Here is a 25,296-nt window from a genome sequence, read left to right on the forward strand (position 1 = left end):
CCGGGGCGTGGAGTAGCCGCCTCGTGTAATCTCATATGCGGCTACTCCACGCCCCGGTAGCCGCATAAGTAAATTTGAATAAATACCAAATTAAAGTTATTAAAAAAGTGCAGGGACGTGAGGATTAGCCTTTAAAAGGGCTATCCTCACGTCCCATTGATCAACCTACCACCCAATCTACCTTTATAGGTAGATTTGTGGTGGTAGGTGCCCTTTAATTGTAATTCTTAGCACCTATTCTTCTCTTTGTTCTGCGTTCTTTGTAGAACACAAACCAAAATGTGGCGTGAATTCAGTCACATGATAGAGACCATCACCCAAAGGACCACAATGCCAAAAATTAAAGTCACTTGGGTTCATATGGAATATATCTCGCTATATGCAGCACTATTTTTACATCATTTGATGAAAGATAAGATAGGGAGCTTTGTTTGGAGGCCCCATGAACACGGCTGTGTCTCCTGGGACGTACCTGGGCGTAGGATACGGCATAGGAGGCTATGACAAGTGCGGTCATTGTTTTGACCATTCATGTTTGGCCCTATGCACAGCATAGAGCCTAACTGGAGGTTCGCTGGGGTCTCAGTAATAGGTTTAGGAGATGGGTTCGTTGGGGTCCAACGGTTTTTTTTTTCTGTCTGCTACTATGGTCATTTATCAACCTCACTTTTTATTTGTGTTAAATGGGGTTTTTTTCAGATAACTTTTTGAGCCATTTGTTATATAGGTCTCAAAAATGTCGAACAAATGTCTCAAGTCGCTTCTTTCCATTTTCTAAGTTTTCCTAAAGTATGGCTTCATCTGGAGTTTGTTGCAATATTTAGCACATCTGGAATAGCAGATAAATGTGTATTACTGATGAAAAAAAAAGTTTGGCGGTCATTTCAAAATGTCCCCAAAAAGCCCAAAAATTGCAATGCGCCAAAAATGTGTGAGTTAAAGAGAACCTGTTACCTATAAAACCAGCACTAAGAGCTGCTTACAAAGTAAGCAGCTCCTAGTGCTACAACAATAGAAATAGTCGGACCGCGCTATAAGCGGTTGGGTGTATTCATGAGGGAGTGGTCCCAGGCGCTGCTTCACCACCGGACCACCCCTCCTTCTCCCTAGGCCGGCGGTAACTGACGAGTTTCATGTGGCAGTCGCCCCCCCCCCAATCCGACCCCCTCATGAATGCGCCCAACCGCTTACAGCGCAGTCCAGCGTTTTCTATTGTACAGTATAGCAGTGTTTCCTAGCGTTACTGGAGGTTTCCGATAATGCTAGCAGTGTAACACTGCTGCGTCTGTTGTAGCACTAGGAGTTGCTTACGTTTTTACAGGTGACAGGTCCTCTTTAAAGCAAGATGAAAGGAACCGAGTAGTCTCACCAGTCATATGTGAATGTGCTGCACACCAGTAAGCACACACTGACAAGGCATGGAAAACTAGCCCTGTGTAGCCAAAAATATTTCACCTCCTCTCCTAGTGGCCATTTTTTGCTAATATCATGGCATACACTTTATTAAGTCAGTTCCAAAATAGGAATAAAATTAATTCTAAATACCAAAGGAAAATGTAAGAAAAATTCATATCTCCTGCCAAACATGTTTCTTGGCTTGAGTAACGAAAGTATGAAATAGAATACATAAAAAAAGAACATTTATTGCCCACAGAAGAAAAAATATCACTAAATTCATATAATGAAAAAATATTTCTTTCTAAAACACGATCCTCCAATTTTACTTGGAGTGTTCTTACAATTTTAATTGAATTTTCTAGAATTTTCGAGAATGTATTTGGTGACCCCTACAAAGACAAGATGCTGACAAGATGCTCGCCAAAAGACCACTTCTTTACCTAGTTCTCAAAACGGTACCACAGATGTTTTAACCCTTAGTTGTCATCTCTGTAAACATGGAATCTGCTCGGGAGCTAAGCAGGAGCAATAGTCGCATTACACAGCAGAGATCCAAGACAAGGGATGGCGAATAGATTTAACTCTGTGGACTTTTAACAATTCCAAAACAGTTATCTAAGGCTAAGTTCACACTACCTTACTTCGTTAAAAGGTTAAAAAAAAAACCAGAGGTTTAACATATCAGTTAAAAATCCCATTTACATCAATTTAAATTTTATGTCATCGATTTGCGTCCAAAAAACACACAGAAAAATGATACCTGCCTAAACGGAACATTACAGATGACATAAAATTTACATTGATCTCAATGGGATGTTTAATCGATGCATTAAACCTCTGTTAATCCACTTTTCTTTACTTTTTAACGGACGGAAGGAACAGTAGTTAAAAGGTAGCCTAAATATGTCACAGCATATGAAGGCCTATTTTACTTTCTCTGAAAGTTATATAAATGGAAAGACACCCACACCATTGGGCCATTCCTCTCTGCCAGGTGCCTTCAGAATATGCTTATTGTTTATATCTATTAAAACCTGTCTGTGGCAAGTTTCAATAGATATAATGTAAAATTCCCATATACTGCAATACAGTAGTATTGCTGCATAAAGTACAATCAAAGCATCAACAGAGCAACAGATTTGTCATGCATCAAACAGACCCCACTGTTCAGAATGTTGTCCCATATCAATGGGAAAACATGCAAATAAGTTTTCCAGGATGGGATAAGGAAAACCACGCCTCTTTTAGGTACCTTGTAAGGCAGCTCCCTTGACATCAAGCATGACCTTCAAGAAGCCTAATGACATGATGCGGGATTAAAACCAAACCCGCATATCTATTCCAGAAGGAACAGATTCCCAACTGTAGAAAGCGCTGTTTCCATCTGGTAGGGTCTCTTCAGTACAGTTTAGGGAACTTGTTGATAAGCTTGTGACTAGGGTCGGGAAGTAAAAGTTCTCCTTATGAAAAATGACAATTAAGTAAAAAGTCATCCTGTTATTGTAGCTTTACAGCTGGTAGAATAAAAGTAACTAAACACTTTACATTATTCATGCACAGACGCCATATAAAGGCACATACATGCACACTTGGCGTATTTCAGCAAGGAGGTGTTCTCAGTGAAGAAAGATGCTATCAGACATCTCTTCTAGCAACTTACCTCCTATTTAAAAAATTTTATCAACCTGATCCTTCTTTTACCATCTTAGAGCACAGAGCCACATGAAACCGGCAAAGCATTTTAAAGTATACAACACTTTTTCATATGATTTATGCAAATTTAATTGAGGGTTATAAATAACCACCAATCAATGACACAATGCTTTATAGTTCTGCAGGTTCTAGTTCTGCGGGATGAGTACTACACTCAAGTGGCTCCTATACAGGGCTGAGTCATTGACTTCTTGCTGCCTCTCTGAGCTGTGGGTGTGTCACAGATGGCTGAACCAATTGCTGGGTTGTGTCCAGACCCTCCATTTAAACTCACCTGTGTCTTCATTCAGTGCCTGTTAGACAAGTCTTCTGGCTCTTTATTATTCTATTGCTTCTGTGCTTGCTGCTTGCATGATTTGACTACTCTACAACCTTATAATTTTGTACCTGGCCACCATCTTGCTTTTTCAACCTGGTATGCCTGACCTCACTTATCGTCTGTATCGTCTCTCTTGTTTACCGTTTTTACTCTTCTGTCCACAAACCCAGGGTAGGCACCCAGTTGTCTTTTGCAGTTTAGCACAGGGTCGGCAAGTAGACAGGTACAGAGGTTGTGCTAGGTTCAGGGCTTGAATTTTTTCCATGTCTTGAGAGGTTTGTCCATGGCTACAGCTCACAAAATAATTTGTCATCAAGCCAGGCATTCCTGGCTGTTCTCTTAACAGATTTTATTCATTATGGGAAACTAGACATCCATTCCACTTACTTATTTATACTCTATCATGAGCATTGTGGATAACATTTAAATTTGAGACAACCCTTTTAAAGGGGTAGTCCATATTTAGGAACACTGCTACATGCTTTCAGTTTGTTTTTCAAAACCTGGACAATGTCTTCTATAGTAGTCCAATGCTTCATGCCCACATTCAGATTATTATTATAATAATTCCTTTATTTATATAGCGCATATAGATTATGCAGCGCTACATAGAGCTTGCCAAACCGGTCCCTGTCCCCAATCTTATTTAAATACTTTGGCCTTACTACCTACAAAGAAGCCAAGTGGTGGTGAAACTAAAATAGAAATCAGTTGCTAAATATCTTATGCATAAAGTGAACAATTAAAGCTACCGATAAGTTAATTCTAAACAGCCATTTCATTCTTGCTACAATACATTAATATAGTGAATCACCTGTTAATAGAGCAGAAGTCATTCATGTTTTGTAAAATATATTGAGGTGTGAATACCAAAAAAACACTACAGTGGTAATCAGGCCCCGTGGGTCAGGTGACATCATAAGAGATTCCTGCTGCACTGTGTTGGTTTATTATGTCACCTGAACCGCATTGAGTACTTAGCAGATTGTAAGTCACCGCTACCTCATTAATTCAATGTATAAATATAGCTGGCGTGCAGGAGTACAGCCGGCATTACTAGGCAACACATGGGTTAAAACGGAAAGCAATCCTTTCTTGCGGGTCTCTTTTTAGAACAACTCAACAGCTGTATTAAAAATTAATCAGCAGAGCATTTCCACTCTAGAAAGATTTGTATGGAGAGAAAGCCAAACTCGTATATCTTTTATAATGAGGCACAGTGACCAGGCCCAGCAACACACGGCTTGTGCTCCATTTATCGTATGGTGATTGCAATTATGCTTAGCGTGGACAACAAAAATATGGAATCCATAACTGCTGAAGTCAAAAGAAACATTGCTAAGAACCTTGAGCTCAGGAAAATTCCTTGGCAACTCAAGGCACAAGTTACCAGATTTGCACAAGAAAAATATATGTCGAAAAGCATATACAGGCAGTCCCCGGATTATGAACAAGATAGGTTCTTTAGGTTTGTACTTATGTTGTGTTGAGTTTATATGCAAGTCAGAACAGATATACTTTATAGTTGTTGTGCTAACAAGGTTGAACAATAAAGCTTTGTTACAGACCCCTTAAAGCTGATCATTACAGCCTAAGACTAAATTCAGCATCCAGAGAGCTCAAAGTGGGCAGAGGATCAGTCTTTAAATTATATATATATATATATATTATTGCAATTCTATCATCCCAGAAGGTTTCTTAAATTTTTCAAATCAAAAGGTGGGGAGGACTAACAGATGAAGTCATGCACTCAACACCTCTACCTGGGGCCTTAACAACGACCAACAACTCCCACCAGGTGCAATATAGGGTATTACCTGATAAACACCAGGGACTCCTTGTGGGAGGAGTAAAAGGTAAAACCCCTCATTTAAAGCAAAATTAAAATGGTAGGTGGTTGGACTCACCTGTCAATAGTAAATTAGCGCTTGTAGATGTAGCTGTCTGTGTCCTTCAACGACCAACCTTCTCTAGCTACCAAGGAGCAAACGAGGACGTAACGAATAACCCTCAGGTTGGTAGATGAAGGTATCCAGTGCTCCACAATGACTGATGCATTCAAAGTGTAGATTATAATATGATTTGGCTTTATTGAATATTAAAACACATTATGGCCTGGTACTCAGGCCTTCATCAGGCCCTATAAATTTAGTGTTATTGACTATTTCCACTAGAGCAGAACCTCTAAGACTTGAAGTAGCTAATTGTTGCTAATCAGGTGCCTCTTCTGACCAACTAATGCCACTTCCTCTTAAATCACAATGACATCCCATGTTAGGCTGGAGCAGGTTGGGAAAACCACCCATATAAATTCCAGCCAGGCCAGATGTGCCAAGAAGCATGAAGCACCACCATACAAATATCGGAAAGGGTAGATGTGATGGAGCAGTACTCAGCTATTGATGTCCATGTCCTAATTGCACAACAAACTGCATTTCCAAACTGAGTTCAGAAAGTTATTTTTATGAAAACAGATTATCCATCTTTGTCCAGTATATTGGAGTCCAAATTAAAGTTCTTTGTGTTGGGGAACACCAAAGGTATAAAATAAGTTGGGGTGGTAGTAGACTCCCTTTAAAATATCCATCTTAAAGAGCTAGTGTCTTAACTCTGCCCAAAAAATTTGCCCTAAAATTGTCATTTTTGGGTATAGCACAGAGAAGGTGAAAGATAAAGTTTTTAACATTAGTTAAATAAGTTGTATAGGTGGTTCTTCAATCCTTCCTGAAAACACATGAAAGACCGACCAATTAAAGTTTGAATTAGTATAATGAATTAATACATTTTGTCTAAAAGTGTATGGTTCATTTGCATGACAAATTGGTTCCTGTGCAAGAATATCCTTTCCAAAAGTATTACAAAGGAGGCATGGACAGGTGGGGATTGATAAGCATCAGGTACCCTGTAGTAAGGCTGCGTTCACAATTGAAGCACATATACTATCAGGTAGAGACCCTCAAGGTCATGGTTAAATTTAGTTTCTAAACGCAATCCAACCCGGGGCCTAAGCCAGGTCTATATTCTCACAACCGTTGTACGACCGTTGGGGGACGTATATAGGCCGGCAATTGGAGCATGGAGCAGTACGGTGTAACATACGTGCAGCACCATACCGTTTCATACCCGGGGAAAAGATAGGACATGTATCAATGGAGAGGGGCGAGGGCTAGCAGCGCTCACCCCCTCCTCCTCTCCCGTGCGCTGGTGTGTGCTGCCTAAGGCTGCTTTTACACACACATGCTACACCTGGGCCAATGTAGCATAGGTTTGCCTGGAGAGGTGGAGGGGTGAGTGCTCCTCATCCCTCCCCTCTCCATAGGAAGCAGTGCTACAGGCTTGAACGTACAGATAAGTTAAAACATAAAACACTAGCTTATATACTGATCCCTGCTGCAATTACAAGGATGTCCTTTCTCTTCTTCAAAAAACTGTGCATGCAATTATTTATATATGTAAAAAAGAAAAGAGCATTTTGAAACATTTTCATAGCTCACAGTTAGCAAGATTAACTCAGTGTCTTTTATGCACTGTTTTTATTAGCCATGTTTATTTCATTATCCTGCAAGAAACTCTCACACATTCTACAATGACTTTTTACTGTGCTAATTTATTATGAGGATTAGATATAATTGTTTTGACCAACACACAGACCCTTTAAAGCTCTGTTTCCAGAGAGCATAAAACGAGAATTTTACTTGCAGTTAATTATGTTCTTCTCTTTTTCACATGAACAAATATCCATGATGCCTGGAAAGGAAAACTGACAATGGGCGGTGGCCTTATGGCTTAATGCACTGGTTGTGGTATTGCATTCAATATATTAGAAAGTGTATAAGCATGTAAGACCACAAGAGGAAATAAATAACTAGAGCATGAAACAATTACCATCAAAATCGAGCATGAAAAGCAAAGGACACTTACTCATAGATCCAGGCACCATGGGTGTGGTAACCTTATATTTATTATCTGTGGCCTTCGTCCTTCTAAAATCAACTTTTTAAATTATGTTAATGAGTCTTTTGGGCTCTGATTACACTGTGCAGAGCAAGTCTCGCCTAACCTGGCACTTCCTGCTGCTTGATTACACAGACATACGGACAAAGATGAGAGTGGGGGGTTGGGGGAGACATGTCCTGCTCATTTTACAGCCTGTAAAGCTGCAGCACAGAGGGGCTCTAGTAAATAAACCAGAGCATTTAGGCTCATTAGCATAATTTTAAAAGTTGATTTTTAGAAGGAGGCCAAGGATAACAATTATAAGACTAACATAGCCATTATGCCTGGATCTATGAGTAAGGGTACCTGGTTTATCGGGCTTGATTTTAATGATAGATCTCCTTTAAAGGAAACCTACCACTTGAAGTGGCAGGTTTCTGATGGAAATACCGAGCACCAGCTTAGGGTGAGCTGGTGCCGGAGCTTATTTTTGTTAGTGTTTTAAACCGCGGTATCGCAGTTTAAAACACTTTTTAAACTTTATAGCCGGCGCAGGAAGGTACGCGCTCGGCGCTTACCATGCGCGCGGCTCTCCTTCACTTCCTATGTAGCCGCACGCACGGTCGCGCGCATGGTAAGCGCCGAGCACGTACCTGCCTGCGCCGCCTATAAAGTTTAAAAAGTGTTTTAAACCGCGATACCGCGGTTTAAAACACTAACAAAAATAAGCTCCGGCACCAGCTCACCCTGAGCTGGTGCCTGGTATTTCCATCTGAAACCTGCCACTTCAAGTGGTAGGTTTCCTTTAAGGAACATTCAAAAGGCCATTGCAGAAAAACTGGAACCATGTTTAAAGAGAAGCTTTCACAATCTCAATCATTGCAACTGTGTGCACCACTGATTGTAGCACAGTTGGAATTTTAGTTTATTCCCCATCTTTGCTACTTATGGTATCAAGCATTAGCTCCCATGTATTTCAATTGGCCCATACACACAACTTTGTTTTCCAAAGCCCTATTTATAGGCCGACAGATTGAACCACAAATTATGGGGGAGGTCCCATTCCATTGTTTGCGACTACGGCAGTCTTTTCCTTTCATCATCAAGGTGTGAGCGAAAGTCACACGCCAATGACAAACCGGCAGCGACAGACCATGGGCTGATAATTTAGAATCGCACAAAGCAATTTAATAGTATGTCTGGTAATGCAGTCCAACCAGTGCAATGCTCCCTCTGTGGAATTTCGTTACTTCAACTGAGAAAGTTCTAAAAGGGTTAATAAACAAGAAGTGGATATTTACATGAATAGGAAAAAAAATCTAAATGTTTCGGGTAGATAGTACATGAACAGAGGTGATGTTGCTTTTTATAAAAGAGGGGAACAAAATCTGAATGAGAGGTGGAAGTTTCTGCATCAAGATCCGAATGTATGCACCTACCCCTCTATATGTCAAAGAATTATCACTTGGGGGGGAAGGGGATAAGCATCAATGCCGGTATTACAAATTAAGTAACCAAGATTCCTACAATTGAGTAGGGACTAGGGTCAATCTGAGAAAGCTTTCAATTCAGTTTTCTGGTGTATTGGTTTGTGAAACTCGTAGAAGCCAATTACGGTACGCTTTCACCCACTTTTTCAAAAGTGATGAGGTTCAGTTTCTCCTGCTATTTAAACTCCTGCCAACCAAAAAGAATGGTATTATCTTTGTGAAAAGTCTAAGGTGTGCCTCCTTCGTTCTCCATAAACTAGCAAGACACGGGATGCCACAGGAAGTCCCGAATCCAACATGACGCGTTGGTCCAGGTGATTTTACCAGGATAATATGATGGGTGTTACTATTAGGGTTATACTTACCCTATAAAAACTTTGTATTAGCATCAAATCCCCTTTAGTCTGGGAAAAGATGGATTGTGGTAGTATGACTAGCTGAAGTTATGCAAACTCCTAAGTACGTCTTCACCAAAAAAAAAAAAAAGTTTGTAAACTGGAAAAAAGTTACGTTCAAAGAGAAAAATGACATCAGCCTCTAATTATCATCACCCTACCTTCACATTGAGGTGAAAGCACACCTGTAGCCATCAATAAGCTAAAAGTTTGTACTAAAAGTTTGATATTAAAATACAGAAAACCAGAACAGGAAGCGAGGGGGAGGGAAATGTGGTCCCCAAGGGAATTCATTTCAGAAAACATGGCATCTGCCAGTATTTCGCACAGCTCAACTTCACCACTCCCAACAATTACGCCACAAAAGCACGGCCTTGCTGTTTTACTTTTAAAAAGACGTAAATAAGCACCGACCTTGGCAAATCTCCGCAAGTTAAAACACGGAGAATCACAGCTGGCACATTACGGGGGGGGAAAGGAAAACGTTTATGTCATACTCGAGTCAATGATCCTTTTTGTTTGTCATTCTGAATACAGAGGCATGCGGCCCACTTGTCCCAACTCCCAGGGCTTCTTTTTTTCCCTCTTTTTTTTTTTTTTCTTAAGTGGTTAAAGAACTATGCAGAGACTCCAGTCTGTTTTATAAGCACACCTGGGAGGAATAGGGAATCTTGTTACTTTCCTCAGTTTTACCCTGATGTGGTTTGGACCAGATGTTTAAGTCTTACACTACGTACATTTTCTTCTCTTCTTCCAAAGCACAAGCAAAATAAGAGGAATATTTGACTTCACTCCACAAGAGACCTATTTAATAGTTTGGCGGTTATGTAAGTAAAGGTAGCTTGGCTAACCCAATGTTGACGACATACAGAACGACATGATCCTAATGAGTTGGAAAATATTGGCTCTCAGGAGGATCAACCAGATGCTACTGCACTGAGAAAAGCTACTGTATTATTGAATTTCATTTTTATGAGGTAAAATTTATTATTCAACCATTAAGGTATCCCAAATGAAATCTTGCATAAAATAGTTTTACAGTTCCTCTCTGGAAAGTAGATTTCATTTTAACATTAAAGACACCATTTGCAGGAGGGATTCAGATCCCATGACAATTGCCTTTGCACATGAAGTGTGAGGCCTGCAAATCGTTTTCCCCACAAACCCAGATTAATGGTGCTGGGTTGTCAACAAAATAATGAACTGCCCAAAGGGGGCAAAGAAGTCTATGAGGGTTTAGGTGTAAAAACAAAAAAAAAATGATGAAGCTTTGTTTTACCTCTTCTCGTAATAAATCACCGTAAAATGAAAGTAAATAAATTACATTAAAAAATCCATTGACATTAGTTTTCCTGTCAGATTTTTTTTGTTAGGGGTTTGTGTCCTACCAAGACTTCTTAACTCTGCTCTGTCATCCTCTACACTAAGCTTAAAACATAATCATAATTCAGGACACTAGTCGTTATGGGTTCTTAAAAAGATTTTCTTACAAAAATGTCGGCTCAAGAGTAGACTGGGACAACTGACAATATTAAGGAAAAACAGCCTATAATACAAATAAGAGTAATCCCCCTTCCCATAACTTGACGTACTGGTTCGTCAAAGGGCAGTTAGAGATGAACGTAGAGAGGGCTCATGGGCTGGTGTGTGCTGTATTATGCAGGAGACAACTGGCACCGATCACAGCAGGTAACCTGTTAGGTGCCACAGTTTTCCACAACAACGCAAAATTGGATGGAGCTGTAGAAAAATTAGAAGTCTAACAGGAGTGGTGTAAACAGACACTAATGGAAAACATTAAAAGTCAAGTTAAATAAATGTACGTTTTAAAGGGAACCTATCATCACAAACTGCAAATCAATACAAACTGGTTGTAAGCCAGCTCACCTGGAGTGATATCAATCCCGGGTGGATTAGTCGAGCACGGTTCCTCCAGCTAGGATGAAGTCAATTAACCAGCAAAACATGTGATCCGGCTTCAAGACAAAACATTCCACCGTTGTTTCCTTAAAAATTCCAAAAGTTTATTGTCATCTCAGCATAAAAGCATAAATGTACGGAGTCAACACATAGGTCGAGGAAAATTGCCTACGCGTTTCGGGTAAAACCTCTACCCTTATTCATGGCTATTCAAGCATTTTGGGTAAAACCGCTACCCTTATTCATGGCTATTCAAGCATTTCGGGTAAAACCGCTACCCTTATTCATGGCTATTCAAGCCATGAATAAGGGTAGCGGTTTTACCCGAAACGCGTAGGTAATTTTCCTCGACCAATGTGTTGACTCCGTACATTTATGCTTATATGCTGAGATGACAATAAACTTTTGGAATTTTTAAGAAAACAACGGTGGAATGTTTTGTCTTGAAGCCGGATCACATGTTTTGCTTATCATCACAAACTGGCCTAATAAACCACTACCAGTGTGTTGTCAAGAAGCTGAACAGCTTTTAGATCATGTTTCTTTCATGACCTAGCATGGTGGCATCATACAGAAAATCAACTTTGAAGTTAGATGAAAGTTAGATGTATAAAATCAGGAAGGCTCTTCCTGCCTCTGAACACCTCCCATGTGATTCACATCATGCAACCGGACTTCAAGAGATCTGATCAATTATGCAATTATGTCCTTGGACGTAGGACAATCAATTAACGTGAAAGGGGCATTTTAAGACGGAAAGGCTTGACTTCAGTCTTAAACGCTCTGCCTCCTTGACTTCATAAAACCAATTTTCATCTCACTTCAAAGTTTATATTCTGGATGATGTTTCTTTCATGGGCTAGTGAGGTGACATCATCTAGAAGCTGCTCATCAGTTTGACAACTTAGTGGTAGTGGTTTATTAAGCTAATTTCTGATGACAGGTTCCCTTTAACAGATCAAACAGATCAAAATGTTACATCATCTTAAATAAATTAATTAATTCATAGTAAGCATTAAAAACAAAGCGCCAAAATTTTGATCAGTATGGTTGGTGTTGATTCAAAATTAACTTGATTTTCACCTGTTATTTGGCAGACCCTGGGCATCTTGTGCCATAAAATTATGACATAAATTACAGCGAAAAACTGTAGGCACTATTCTTAATTTAATGGAAACAAACCACATATTTGCTTTTGCTAAAGCTCATCTACCACCAGGATGAAATACTTTATGCAAATGAGCCTGAGGGGCTCCAGGCTCCATTAACACCTACAGAGCCTGGAGCCACTCAGGATAATTTGAATACAGTCCTTCATGCTGGTGGTAGATGCTCTTTAAGGAGGAATGTGGTCCAATCTGCAAATAAGGAGGCATAAAAATACTAACACAACAAGACCACCAAGAAATACAATCATACAGATGGAAAATACCTGTTTTAACTTCTACTCTTTTGGTGTTTCTCTGATCCAACTACTCTAAAAACACTCTTCTCAGCTGGCCCATCCAAGAGTGAGAAAGAGTTTAAATAATTACCAAATCAGGGCCTACCCCGAGACCTTATTAATTTTAAATAGCCAATTTGAAGAGGCTTTCTGGGCTTTAAAAAAAAAACTATACATGGCCTGGGGGAAGGGGGGCAAGTAAAACAATAAACATCCTATACATACCTCCATCAGCGCCCCTGTTCACTCGTGGCCCCGAACTTCACTCCCGGATAGTTTGTTTACAGAGGATGGAAGTGCTGTCCCAAACCACTACCACTTGCCTGCTTAACACACAAGCAAATACTGCAGCAGGTACCCGACTGTGGTTGGGACACCACTTACGGCCTCTAAACCAACAGGGGACTGGCTGTGACATTACGTAAATAGGAGCATCATAGGAGGGAAGTAGAACATGTATTGTTTTAATAGCCTGTGACCCCCTAAAGCCATACATAACTTTTTATAATATGCCAGACAACCCTTTTAACAATGCATTACACATTTATTCTGATATATTTAATGGAAATTCTTTAAAAAGACCCTCCACACTCCATTTCTAAATATCTATAAAGGAGAAAACTTTATCTATATTTTTTTGGATGGATTAATCAATCTTTTGGTTTGAGAGTATGATTACAGCTGCAAAAATAACATAGGGAGTATGTAGAAATTCCACTGCTCTATAAACACACATTAGCGGCTCTACTCCCCTTCCAGAGCAGAGAATGACATATTACAGTAGATAAGTATAATATACAGTGGATATCAGTGAACTTTGTGTGTCCCGTGAGCACGTGGCACCCTGTGGAGATGTTATGTACTTCTCATGATACAACTAGAATACACTATATATTACTATGCAGGGCATCACCTGTAACTATGAGTAATAGAATTACACTGGATGAGATTCAGCACCAGTGACATCGGACAGGGCCTGGGATGTGCCAAGATTCACTATTAATGGAATGATAGTGATACATAAAACAAAATCCTATATAGGAGCGCGCAACAACATAATTAAGAGTAAAAAGTGCAGAAATTAGACATGATGAAACCTAACAGGAAACATTTAGACTTGTCTTATATTTAGACAAAGGGGGAGGATGCATCAAAGTGTCGATCCAGATTAACAATTTTGTCTGGTGCCGGATGATTAATCTGGTGCAGTATAAGGCTGTCCAGTCCTACTTTGCACCCTCTGTTAGGTGGTCTAGTTTGCTGTAACCACAATAATAAAATGTATGGTCCACCGACTTCTCCCCATGAAGCAATGTCCCCTTTTCATACAGAAAATGGCCTAAAAATGGTCTAAAACTTTTTCAATTTCAAACTTTGCTCAACAGAACAGGTTCTGTTGAGATGTTTGCTGAGTGGACGAACATTTTTATTATTATTAACACATGTATGTTATGTAATAAACCATGGGCAACCGTGAAGGTTTAACAATAGCAGGCAGAGATTTAGAGGCCGGAAAATAAAGACGGCAAGATCCAAAGTAGGAAAAAGATGTAGAACTGTGAAAATCTGTAGAACTTTTCAGGGAATTTTCCTTTAATGGACTATCACTGGACTAAAGAAAGTGGCTCATAATTGTTTAGACCTTACAGTAAAGGCATATTTAGGCTTTTTTCACACTAACATAAGCTCGGCTGGTAGCATTTTGGCCTGCTGAAGAAGGGAAGGGGGGGTGAGCGCTGCTCACCCCTCAGCTTTATATACGAAGCCTTGCAGCTGCGCCCTACTAACAGCAAAAGCAAGAGCATGCCTTATCTTTTTCTGGCTGTGGTACGGTACAATACAGTGACACAGCGTTTACCAAACCGTGCCCATGCACAATGCATTATGGCCACATGCTACCTGCTATTCACACGGATAGCATATGGCTGCCATAAACGTTCGTGAGAAAGGGACATCACACTGCCATGGTCAGCTCATGAATCAAGGACCATACAGTGTCCAGTTTCAAGGATCGGCCTCAGTGTCCAGGGCGGGACTCTGGGCATCATAGTGATGGAACCAAAGCGCCACACTCCTATAATTACAATACTTCAACTTTGTTTACTTCCAAGGGACAAAGATTCAAAATTGTGTGTCACATCCCATTAAAAGCAAAACTGGAACTTGTAGCATTGAGTATCTTCACTGTTCTGCCACAAACCTTCCATCAGACAATAGGAGGGGGAGCTGCAGGGGAGAAGGGCCCGGATGCCACCTGGAGCCCTCACGATAAAGTTATATACAAATAAAGATCATTTTAAAAGTCAAAAAAAGGAGCACAGCTGATAATAAACTTTAAATTAGAATACCACAGCAGCGGTAAGGGTTAATCTACCTCTAAATAAGTACAATACAATTTTAAAAAAGAAATAAATTTGAGATACCATTTTTAAATATTTGTACTTAGTTAATTGCTAAAGAGGTAGAATGAAAAAGTCACACTTTTCAAGGTGGATTTAACTTCAGTGAACTTTCGGCATTAAGGTACACAAACCCATAAATATGTCCGTCAAACGCTGCCTGCTGGGCACCAATTACGTTTTATTGTTTAGTTCACACATCTGCTGTTTTGTGCATAATATTTCTGGGTCAATTAATCGCCAAATCAAAGGTTTTTCCGACACTTTACATTCTGCGCGCTGGGCCTCTAAAATGCTTGCAATATTTATTTCCATTGAGGGCCACTTAACCCCATGCACTCTCCCTATTTCCACTGAAATGCAAAATGATTGGCTTTCGATAGTGAATGAAGATGCTGTACTACACCAATATAAAGCACAGTTCACACCTGCGTCAGGGTTTTCCGTTTTAACAAAGTGTAACAGAAAATACGAACTGGAGGTAAACAAAAAGTCTCTATTCAACTTCCGTCTCCTATTGACTTCAATGTCTGGAAGGTTGCCTTCTGTTATAACAGCTGAAATAAAGTAAAAAAAAAAACGCTGGTTGTACTATTTAATCCGCTATTTAATATTGGAAGGTACCTGCCGAGCACAGGTCTTAGTCTCTGTTCACACCAGCATCATGACTATTGCTTGGAAATGGATACAGAAGGATGGACACTGTTGGACCTACAAACTTCTGGCAGAAGCATGTAAAATAAAATTCCAGAAAGGCCAAAACCCTCCAAAAGAACTGTAATGTGGAAATCTTGTCATTTTGAGGCTGGTTTACAAGATAGATGATATGGATCAAAAAACATTGTTTACATCTGAATGTGGTGCTCTTAACCCATGCGGAACACAATTTATAATCATTAACTCAACCCAATAATGAAGAGAGATCAAAAATATTGACAATGCAATAATAGCGCTCTCTTTCAAAACGGTTGCCCAAACCAAAAGTTTTAATCTAAGAAAATACATCTCCAAATTATACAGCTCTTTTCCCTTACCTTCTAAAGTAGACACTCACTCTGAAATCTCTTCCATTCTCTTCCATCCAAGCTCATCAAATGTAACCTATACTTTTTTTTATTAGTGTTGATCCAGAGGAAGGCACAGAAAACTAATATAGGATGGGCACCTAAAATCCTACTCAAAACACGGCAATGAGAATTTTCACTGGATCAACATTTTCCTGTAGAAGTCCAAATCCCACAGATAGTTGCGAAGAAGCCCAACAGGCCTGTTGTGCCAACATTAACTCACAAATATCCATAAATACCAATAAAATCATTAAAAAAAGACACCTAAATCTTTCTTAAATGCTGCAATTTTCCTGCCATTAAAATCTTTAGTTGTAAGAAATTGAATGACGCAACTACTACATCTGTGAAGAATCCTTTCACTATTTCCTCAATCCACAATGAATGTCCCCTGGTCCTTTGCCCAGTTCTTGGAAAGAATAAATTATGTGGCAGATCTTTGTACTGACCACATATACAATTGAACATATCGGTTCCTTTTTTACCCCCAAGCTGAACAATACCAATTTTTTCGAGCCTTTCGTTACTAACATAGTAACTGGGTTGCTGGTTAATGAATTCTCTCCAGTTCCACTATATCCTTTTGGCATGTGGAATCCAAAACTGGATCTTATACTCAAAGTGTGGTCTTATCAGAAATTTTTAAAGGGGTAACAATACATTAGGGTCTTTGACATTTTATTTGCTATTGTAGTTGTAGCCGGACATTGGGTACTTACCTGAGAAGACCTCAGTCAGTAAAGCATCGCTCAGACCAGAAGAGCCAGATGAGTTTGTACCATAAGACCAACTTTGACAAATAACTTGCAGGAGAAGGGTTTGAGCTCTAGTCGCTTGAATGGTCAAGTTAGGCAGCTCAAATATGTACTCGTCGACAGGAACGTGTGTGCGTTTCGTCCTGTAAGGAAAGAAAATGTCAATTTAAAGTTACATTTTGATTTGTTTATAGTGATTACAATTTACAATTAGTATGCACATAACCCTGCACCAAGAGAAGAATTGTGAGACATCCTGAATTAAACCATTATATACTTTTAGCAATTGGCGATGGGGTAGGTGGAACATGGCGTCTCATCAGGCTGCATAATACCAATAGGATATAACCATATATCCATTGACAACCTTGTATACAGTGTGCTAAGTGGGTAGAACAAAAACATCTTCCCAATTTGCTTCTGCGCTGTTTTATTTTTCTTGCTACCCAGTGTGCATGGGTACGGTCGAAATGTAACAAAAGAAATCACAATCGCATTTAGAACTGTGTCCCGGATATTTATGTTAATAAAGATAAAAAATAAAGATAAATAAAGATAAAAAAAATCATTCATTTTTATGAAAGCATTGAACATCAAAAGAACAAGCTCATCTTATCTTAAAGGAAGACTTATAAGCCTCAATAGCAATGTTCTTTACAGGAAGAAAGTTTTATTATTGAGGCTTACAGTGAATGAATAAGATGGTTCGCTTTTAACATACAACATTGGGGAACATTTACTAAGAACAGTGCAAAGTGCACTAAATGCAGTTTTCCTGTGTAGAGTGCAGGGGGCGCCAGATTCAGGATTTCTGGTGCACGTTTTTCATGAATCTGGTGCTCTATGCACTGCCCTGACAGAGTGCACCAAACTTTTTTTTGGTGCTCCTTTAACATAGGGCGTATGACACACTTTTGTCGGAGTTTGCATGTTAAATCTGGTGCACGGTTTAACTGTGCAGCGGAAAGGCCACTAATTTGCGTTGCATAAGTACCTGTGCATGCAATTTAAAAGAACAAGAAAACTAGCGCAAGGGCCATAGTAAATGTGCCCCATTATGTTGTTGCCTTTTGACAGCAGGAGCCTTTGCCTTTAAAGGGGTATTCCCATGTGGGCATTTACGTTTAATTTAATTTATTTGCCATATGTAAACATTTCTTCAATTGGATGATATTAAAAAAAATGTTACCGTGTGAAGATGATATCTCATAAATGTAGCCATGATGTCCCTTAGAAAACAAATATCTTCCTCGGATACAACCACCCCACACTTTTGCAGTGGTGGCCAGACATGCACTATTCAGTACTGCCTGACCACCTGGCTTCAGCGATCACTACCACAGGATGGATGTGGGACATGTAGTAACTCCTGGACATTTCATATACAAAAACCTTTGTATGGTCGTATCGAAGAAGTCAGTCTTGTTTCTAAGGGACCATATGACCATATTGAAGAAATGTTTATATATGGCAAATTAATGAAACAGAATGTCAATGCCAAGACGAGAATACCCCTTTAAGGTGTTGGCAACTTACAGGAAATTTTAACTGGGAACCTATAATAGGGTTACCCTAATAGTACCCTCCCCTTCTTCCACTGAAAGCAACCTGGACATGAGACTTCACAGAAATATTCGAGTCCTGCTACAGGAGGCAGAATGGTTTCCTTTAGCAGGTGTAATATGGGAGACTGTATAAGAGTCTAATATTTACATTGTTAAGGTTTGCTATAAGTGGCCAACCTTTCCCAAACATACATCATACCAGCACCACAGGAACTGAGAGAAGAACTATTTTCTCCTGAGTATGCCATCATGCACACAAACATTGTAATGGGACCTGAGCTGGCCATTTTGTTCAACAGCTAGCACAAATCCCAATGGGGCACATTAACTAAGGCTTTGCAACACACTTTTTTCAGACTATGCCCTATTTTCAACGGGAAATTGGCTTGCAAAAGTAAATTTAAGTAGCGGGTGCGTTGCGATTGTGTTGCAAGCTATCCTTTTTTGGCGCAGCTGCGCTGGCTTCCATGCGACACAGTTTAGAGGATGTGCCGTTGGATGATCCGATCCGACTGAATCGGATTGAGCTCGGGATTTAACTTTCAAATTGTGTCGCAAACCCAAGCACTTACATGTGCCACTATAAAGATGGTGAACTCTGTCGGACCTGAGCGAGGAAGCGACACATTCATGATATGGGGCGCACGATCTAAGTGAATCGCGGCACACAGCATTATAGACGGACAATGCACTTTCTGTGAACTCCTGGGACGGGGTAAGTAAATGTGCCCCAGTGTGTTTCTATTTGCTCAAACACAATGGCTTCCACATCCCCGTGAGAAAGCCGAATGCCCAAACCACAAATTATAAATCAGGTCCGATCCCTGCCCAAGTTGGTGGCTCTAGCAGTCTATTATAATGCTAAATTATTTCCCATCGTTATTGGCGCAAAAGGATCTCAAAACACCAATGACAAAAAGGCCACAAACAACAAAACACAATCCTTTGTGCGCAGGTAGCCTCATAATGAAAGTGAAGAAGGCAGAGAAAAATAACGTGACATGTCATTATCATAACTGCTGCACAAAAATTAACAAGTGAAAAAATCTGCCCTGGGCAAATGGGGTTCTGAAGCTCCAGAGCAGTTTTAGGTGGATTTCCCGAATGCATTACTCTTGGTAAACAGATTAGTTAGATTATTAGTTAATACTGGGTAGAAAAGAAAAATGTACTTAAAAATTAACGAAGAACGGATCAGAGTGAGACACAGAAAGAACATAATTTAACATGATCCGGCTTTTTACGTGAACTTTTAACATAAGCGTGTTGAGCCAACAACTGGTCTACAGAGGCTCAGAGAGTCCCAATCACAGCTTCATCTCCTATTATTTCACTTCTACATTTCTTAGTCATTCAGTAGGAAGTAAGGTCATGAAAGCTGGTGACCTGCTGGCTCAAGTCCTTCTACCGTCACTTAAACCGTTGCTAAGGAGTTTTCTTTACAATTTATTCTTGGCAGAAATTTTTGTAAAAGGACTTAGTTCCGTCCTCGGGGAGACAAACATCTGTAAAGTTGTTACTAAAGCTATACACCAAAGATATCACTTTGATTTACTACAATACTACAATCAAGTGGAATAAACATCATTTTTCCAGCAGAATCTGCAGATGTAATACAAGGAATACAATCGGCTTATTTACTAAGGGTCCGCGGATCACATTTTCGTCGGGTTTTCCTGACGATTTCCGATTTGTGCCACATTTAACAATGTTTTTTGGCGCATGCGATGGGATTTTGCCTCAATCGCGCCGACTTTTATGCAATGCAAATCGGGGGGCGCGGTCGTTGGACAGCCCGATGGATTCGGACTATTCGGATTTAAAATTCAAATTGTGTTGCAAGACACGCACTTACAGGCGCCGGGAAGAAGGACAGATGAAGGAAATCGAGCGCATGAGCTATGTGAATCGCGCCGGACTTCATCTTCGTCAGAACCTCCGGATTGGGGATCAAGACAGGAACGCTGCTATAGAGGTAGGATTGAAACGGTAGACAACAAGAAGGTGTAAAGGGGATGTCCGAGTTGAGAAACCAAAGTGAATCTTAATCTTTTCTGCCTCCGTTCGGACAAATCTTTGAAAAAGGGGGCTGGTTACTGCAGTCACTCATCCCAAAGCTTATAGGGAGGGGGTTGGCAAAGGGAAATAAAAAAAATACGTAAAATAAAATATGAGAGAAGTTAAGAACTTTTCATGAAACGTCTGTGTTTTAGAGGACTAGAGGAGGTTATAAAACAATTTCCAGGTCAACTGGAGCAACATGGGTTCAGAATGAATATATTTGGAGCCAAACTGAAACTTCAGCAATGCTTCAGAGAAGGGAATATTAGGTGATTCGCTCATCTGTAGTGATGGCCTATCCTTAGGAGATTTAAGGGGAAATCGGCTTAGTAGGGATCTATGGCACATTACGGTGAAGAGTAAAGGATCTTATTGGTCTGGTTCAACAGCTTGGACCATTCATTAATTCTACTAGAGAATACACAGTAAGCAAGAATTACCTATTGCTGAACTAATATCTGCTTTGCTGTGCAGCGTCGGACAAAATGAGCAATGTTATCATCACTAACAGACAGGACATAAAAGAAAGACAATTATCAATTTTTATCTTCATTTTACTTGTTTATCTGCATCTCTGTAGGTTTTTCCCATTCCTCTCTCTATGCCCCCAATTTGTTACATTTTTTTTTACCTCTGTTGACCCCGTTTACATCTATCCCCCCCCCCACTTATTGCTTTATTCCACCCTTCTTTGTCCCATCTCTCTGTATCTTTATCCTATTTCTCTCTGTTGCTGCCCACCCCAACCCCATCCATTGCTCTCTCTACTGCAATTTCAATTAGTGGCCCCCTACCTATTTCTCTATGCTACTCATCTTTATTTACTTCTTAGATCTGTAAGTGACAATGAGCAGCTTCTACAAACTGGAGGGATGAGCTCCAAACTGCAACGTAAGCTTCTTCCAGTATTTCTCTACATCCAGGGGAAGAGCTAACATTGACTTTGCAATTCTGTTAAAAATCTGAATCATGCTCCTCTGAAAAGGCCAATAAATTAATTGAATTAAACACCCGGCCTGAAGTCAACACATAAAATATAAAAAGTAAACGTTACATTTCCTTACGTGTTATGAAATCGAAATCCCCTTTTGCTTTCTGCCATTTTTATTCTCGTACAGGCACGTGTAGGCTATCTACAGGTCGCTAAGAGAAAATACTCTACGAACAGGCTCTCTGATTATTTGCTAGTCCCATACACATACCAAGCAAGATTATGGGGAAATTAAAGAATACAAATAAAAAGTAACTTGAGGTGCGAAACAAGTTCTAATCTAAAAGCCTTGTAAACAAAAAAAGCAATCCCCAAAGTGCAATAAAGCATATATAGTTAATTAAAAACTGTAAAGATATGTGAAATCCAAAATCAAATATTTTCTTATAGCGGATTTCAATAACCTCCAAGGAAATAAAGCAGCAAGGACTTCTGTTTTCTTTTTTTTTCCCAGTGTTATTATAAAAGAGACGGAAAACTAGCCACGACATCAGAAGTCGGATCATGTGTGCAGCAAATGCCTCCTATAAATGTTTCATTAATTGGGAATGACTGAAGATAAAAGAAAAACAGAATATTCTGGGGCCGGCTGCATTTCAGGACGCAAATGTAAATATTACTTCTAGTAAAAGTAATTAAGCCACCGGACCGCACCTGCTCCTTCCAGCTGATATTAGCTAATGAATTAATTCTTTACTGTAAAAAATAAAAAAAATTACTGCTCTCCAGGCACGTCCATGTACAGGGAGCAGATTACCGGGGCCTACAGGCCCTCACAGCTTACAGGAAACCATCAGGTATAAACAAACATATTAGATACATTTGAAGCCTCTATAAAGAAACCACGTAAATATCAATACACTTATACAGGGTTACAGGAAAGTTTCATTAAAAAAAAAAAAAAGGTATTAAAATCTGAAGGTTTCATTGAATATCCGCGGGGTATACAGTAAAGCGTTTATTACTCTATAACTGCCATATGTTTCAATGATAGAGGGTCTGCAAAAGACCAGTAATATATCCTTAATGACAACCAATACCCCTTTTTACAGCACAATCATCAGTTTTGGTTTAATTAAGAAACCGTGATTAACTACAAAACATTTGTGCTCAAAACCCCTAACTCGGCTTATACTCGAGTCAACGAAAAAAATAAAGTCAAAACTCTTCTGACATCACCTGTAGGTCCTCTTCTGTCTGAGACAGTCTGAGACAGAAGAGGACCTATGGGGGACGTCGGAAAGATGAGTACAGTGTTATTTTTTTTCCTACTACAGGGGCTGGGCAGGCTGTATGCTACAGGGGCTGGGCAGGCTGTATGCTACAGGGGCTGGGCAGGCTGTATGCTACGGGGGCGGGGCAGGCTGTATGCTACGGGGGCGGGGCAGGCTGTATGCTACGGGGGCGGGGCAGGCTGTATGCTACGGGGGCTGGGCAGGATGTATGCTACAGGGGTTGGGCAGGCTGTATGCGACAGGGGCTGACAGACTATATACTGGGAGGCCGTAACCAATGCATTTCCCACCCTCGGCTTATACTCGAGTCAATAGGTTTTCCCAGTTTTTTGCGTTGAAATTAGGGGTTTCGGCTTATACTCGGGTCGGCTTATACTCGAGTATATACAGTAATATAATCTACAGGGTAAAACCAGGTATGGTATAGACAAATGCAACAAAAATACTAAACATATTCAGAAAACTGGGTTATCTAGAAGATTTATATGGCTTCTAAACAGTTAGTCAGGTTTCTTCTTTTATTTTTTACAGCACTGAGAAATTGATATAGAAAGTATACTGGACAATTGTATAACTTTTTTAAATACAAACAATAACATTAATTTTCTGAAATGGGAATACCCCTTTAACCTGGTCTATTTAGAGATCCTTGCTAGTAGGTTTAAATCACCACCCCATTAATGGCTAGGTTCACACTTGCCATTCACACAGCTTGAACAACGGTTTAAAACACAATTTAAGTGCATGGAGGTAGTGCTACTCCCAAAAGTAAATAAGTATAGACATAACGCTTGTGTTTTGGAGCCAGTAGCCCGTGTTGCCTTGTTAGGTGGCAAAATGTGTCTTGCTAGTTCCCATACAAATGTGTTTACCTTTAAACATATCTGGATATGGAAGTAATTCCACCCAAATAATAATAATAATTCCTTTATTTATATAGCGCACACCAGTATGTTTTGGAGTGTGGGAGGAAACCAGAGGACCCGGAGGAAACCTACGCAAACACAGAGAGAACATAAAAACTCTTTGCAGATGTTGACCCTGGGACTTGAACCCAGGTCCCCAGTGCTGCATGGCTGTAGTGCTGCTAACCACTCAGCCACCCATAATGCATTTGAATTTCCCTTCAAGCGTGAACACAGTAATCCAACTTAATAAGACTGTTAAAATCAATGTATATCTGACAGAAACCTATTTGTTTCTTACCCAACGTTTGGTTCTAAGTTGTGGTCTAGGTGGATGATGTGGGTGCCAATTTAAACACCTTTTGTGTTCGTAGTAGCAACGATTTATAATGACTCATGTGTCAAGGATCCAAATAAGCATTTGCACTTAAAATCTCCCAAAACACTCACCGCTCTGGTACTAATTATTTTTTAAGTAATACCCCTGCATCAGGCAATTTGGTACCCAGGGTACTGACAAAGCCATCACCCATAAGAGGAGAGGTTTGATTGCTAAAAGCTTATGATATGATACAGCTTTATTAATTTGGGGTGGGGTGGGGGGAGGGAATTATTTAGTGCATAGGGTCCAGCATGAGTTACAGTTGAATAAGTAAGAGTTACAGATAATACAGACACTATCATACGGACAATACATTGGAAAAATCACACTCTGGGGGGGGGGGGGGGGGGTTAATGTGCACATATCTATTAATGGTAGATAATCACAATAGACACAGAATACATCATGGGTTACAATGTTGTATTGTAACTTCAGTGGTGCCTGTGATGTGCTTATGCTTTCTAAGGCTACATTCACATGGATGTATATTCGTCACATATACGTCCCCCATAGGCCGGCAATGGGCGTGCGGCGCCATATGGGAGTGGTACGGACATGTCCTAACTTTTCTCGGCATACAGTGCCGTGCGCCAAATATCGCTTTGGAGAGGGGTGGGGGTGAACATGTGCTTGCTGTGCTACGGTGCGGCGGCACACGTCCATGGGAATGTAGCCGTAGACGTACAGAGTGGGAGGGATTCCACAGAAGATTGTGTACTTCTTTCAAGTGACCCGTATAACTGACAGACTTTTACTTTTTTAACAGTTTTATGGATATAGAGGTCACGCAACCAAGTCATTAGTTGGTAGCTAGGCAACCAGAACTATCATATCCCATAAAAAAAGCTAATAAACATAGGTATAAAATAATAAGCCAACATGTTCTGTGTATAAGGTCTATAAAACAAAAGGACTTGTATAAAACGATTATTCTTCCGTTACCTACAAATAAAGTCTTTAGGATGTTTATATGGAAATTTTTAAGGCTCCAATAATATTTTAGCCTTTAAATACCTACTTCACACAAATGGTAAACTGTACAACACCGCAGATGTCCTAAAGATGAGATCACTGGTGGATTATTTTAAAGCTCTTCATTATGAGCCCATAGGTTAATATTCTATACATGTAAACATTTCCACTGGGTAATATCCTTCAGCACTTTCCTGAGACCTTTTCTTTGCTTTTTCCCATGGTTTTAGTAATTCTCAGAGCCAAGAAAGAACTATTAAGGGTGGTACTTCCAGTCCCCTGAATCATTTCACATAAAATGTATGAGAATACTTTGTAAATGGAACACAGACTGTACAGTACAGTGCAC

The 25,296-nt window shown here is 39.9% G+C and overlaps 1 protein-coding gene across 7 annotated transcripts in view; it reads right to left on the reverse strand.

Moving 5' to 3' along the window:
* VPS13B (vacuolar protein sorting 13 homolog B) overlaps nt 1-25,296 on the reverse strand; it is a 629,099-nt gene that overhangs the window by 469,440 nt on the left and 134,363 nt on the right. For all 7 annotated transcript variants that reach the window (XR_011855676.1, XM_072151499.1, XM_072151498.1 and 4 more), the window contains exon 17: nt 16,801-16,979. Coding sequence is in view for 6 of the 7 variants with exons in the window: in XM_072151499.1 (XP_072007600.1) it covers nt 16,801-16,979 (179 nt within the window). In the remaining variant the exon portion in view is untranslated. The remainder of the gene's footprint in view (nt 1-16,800; nt 16,980-25,296) is intronic.

This window comes from Engystomops pustulosus, chromosome 5 (genome assembly GCF_040894005.1).
Source record: "Engystomops pustulosus chromosome 5, aEngPut4.maternal, whole genome shotgun sequence".
NCBI classification, from domain to species: Eukaryota; Metazoa; Chordata; class Amphibia; order Anura; family Leptodactylidae; genus Engystomops; species Engystomops pustulosus.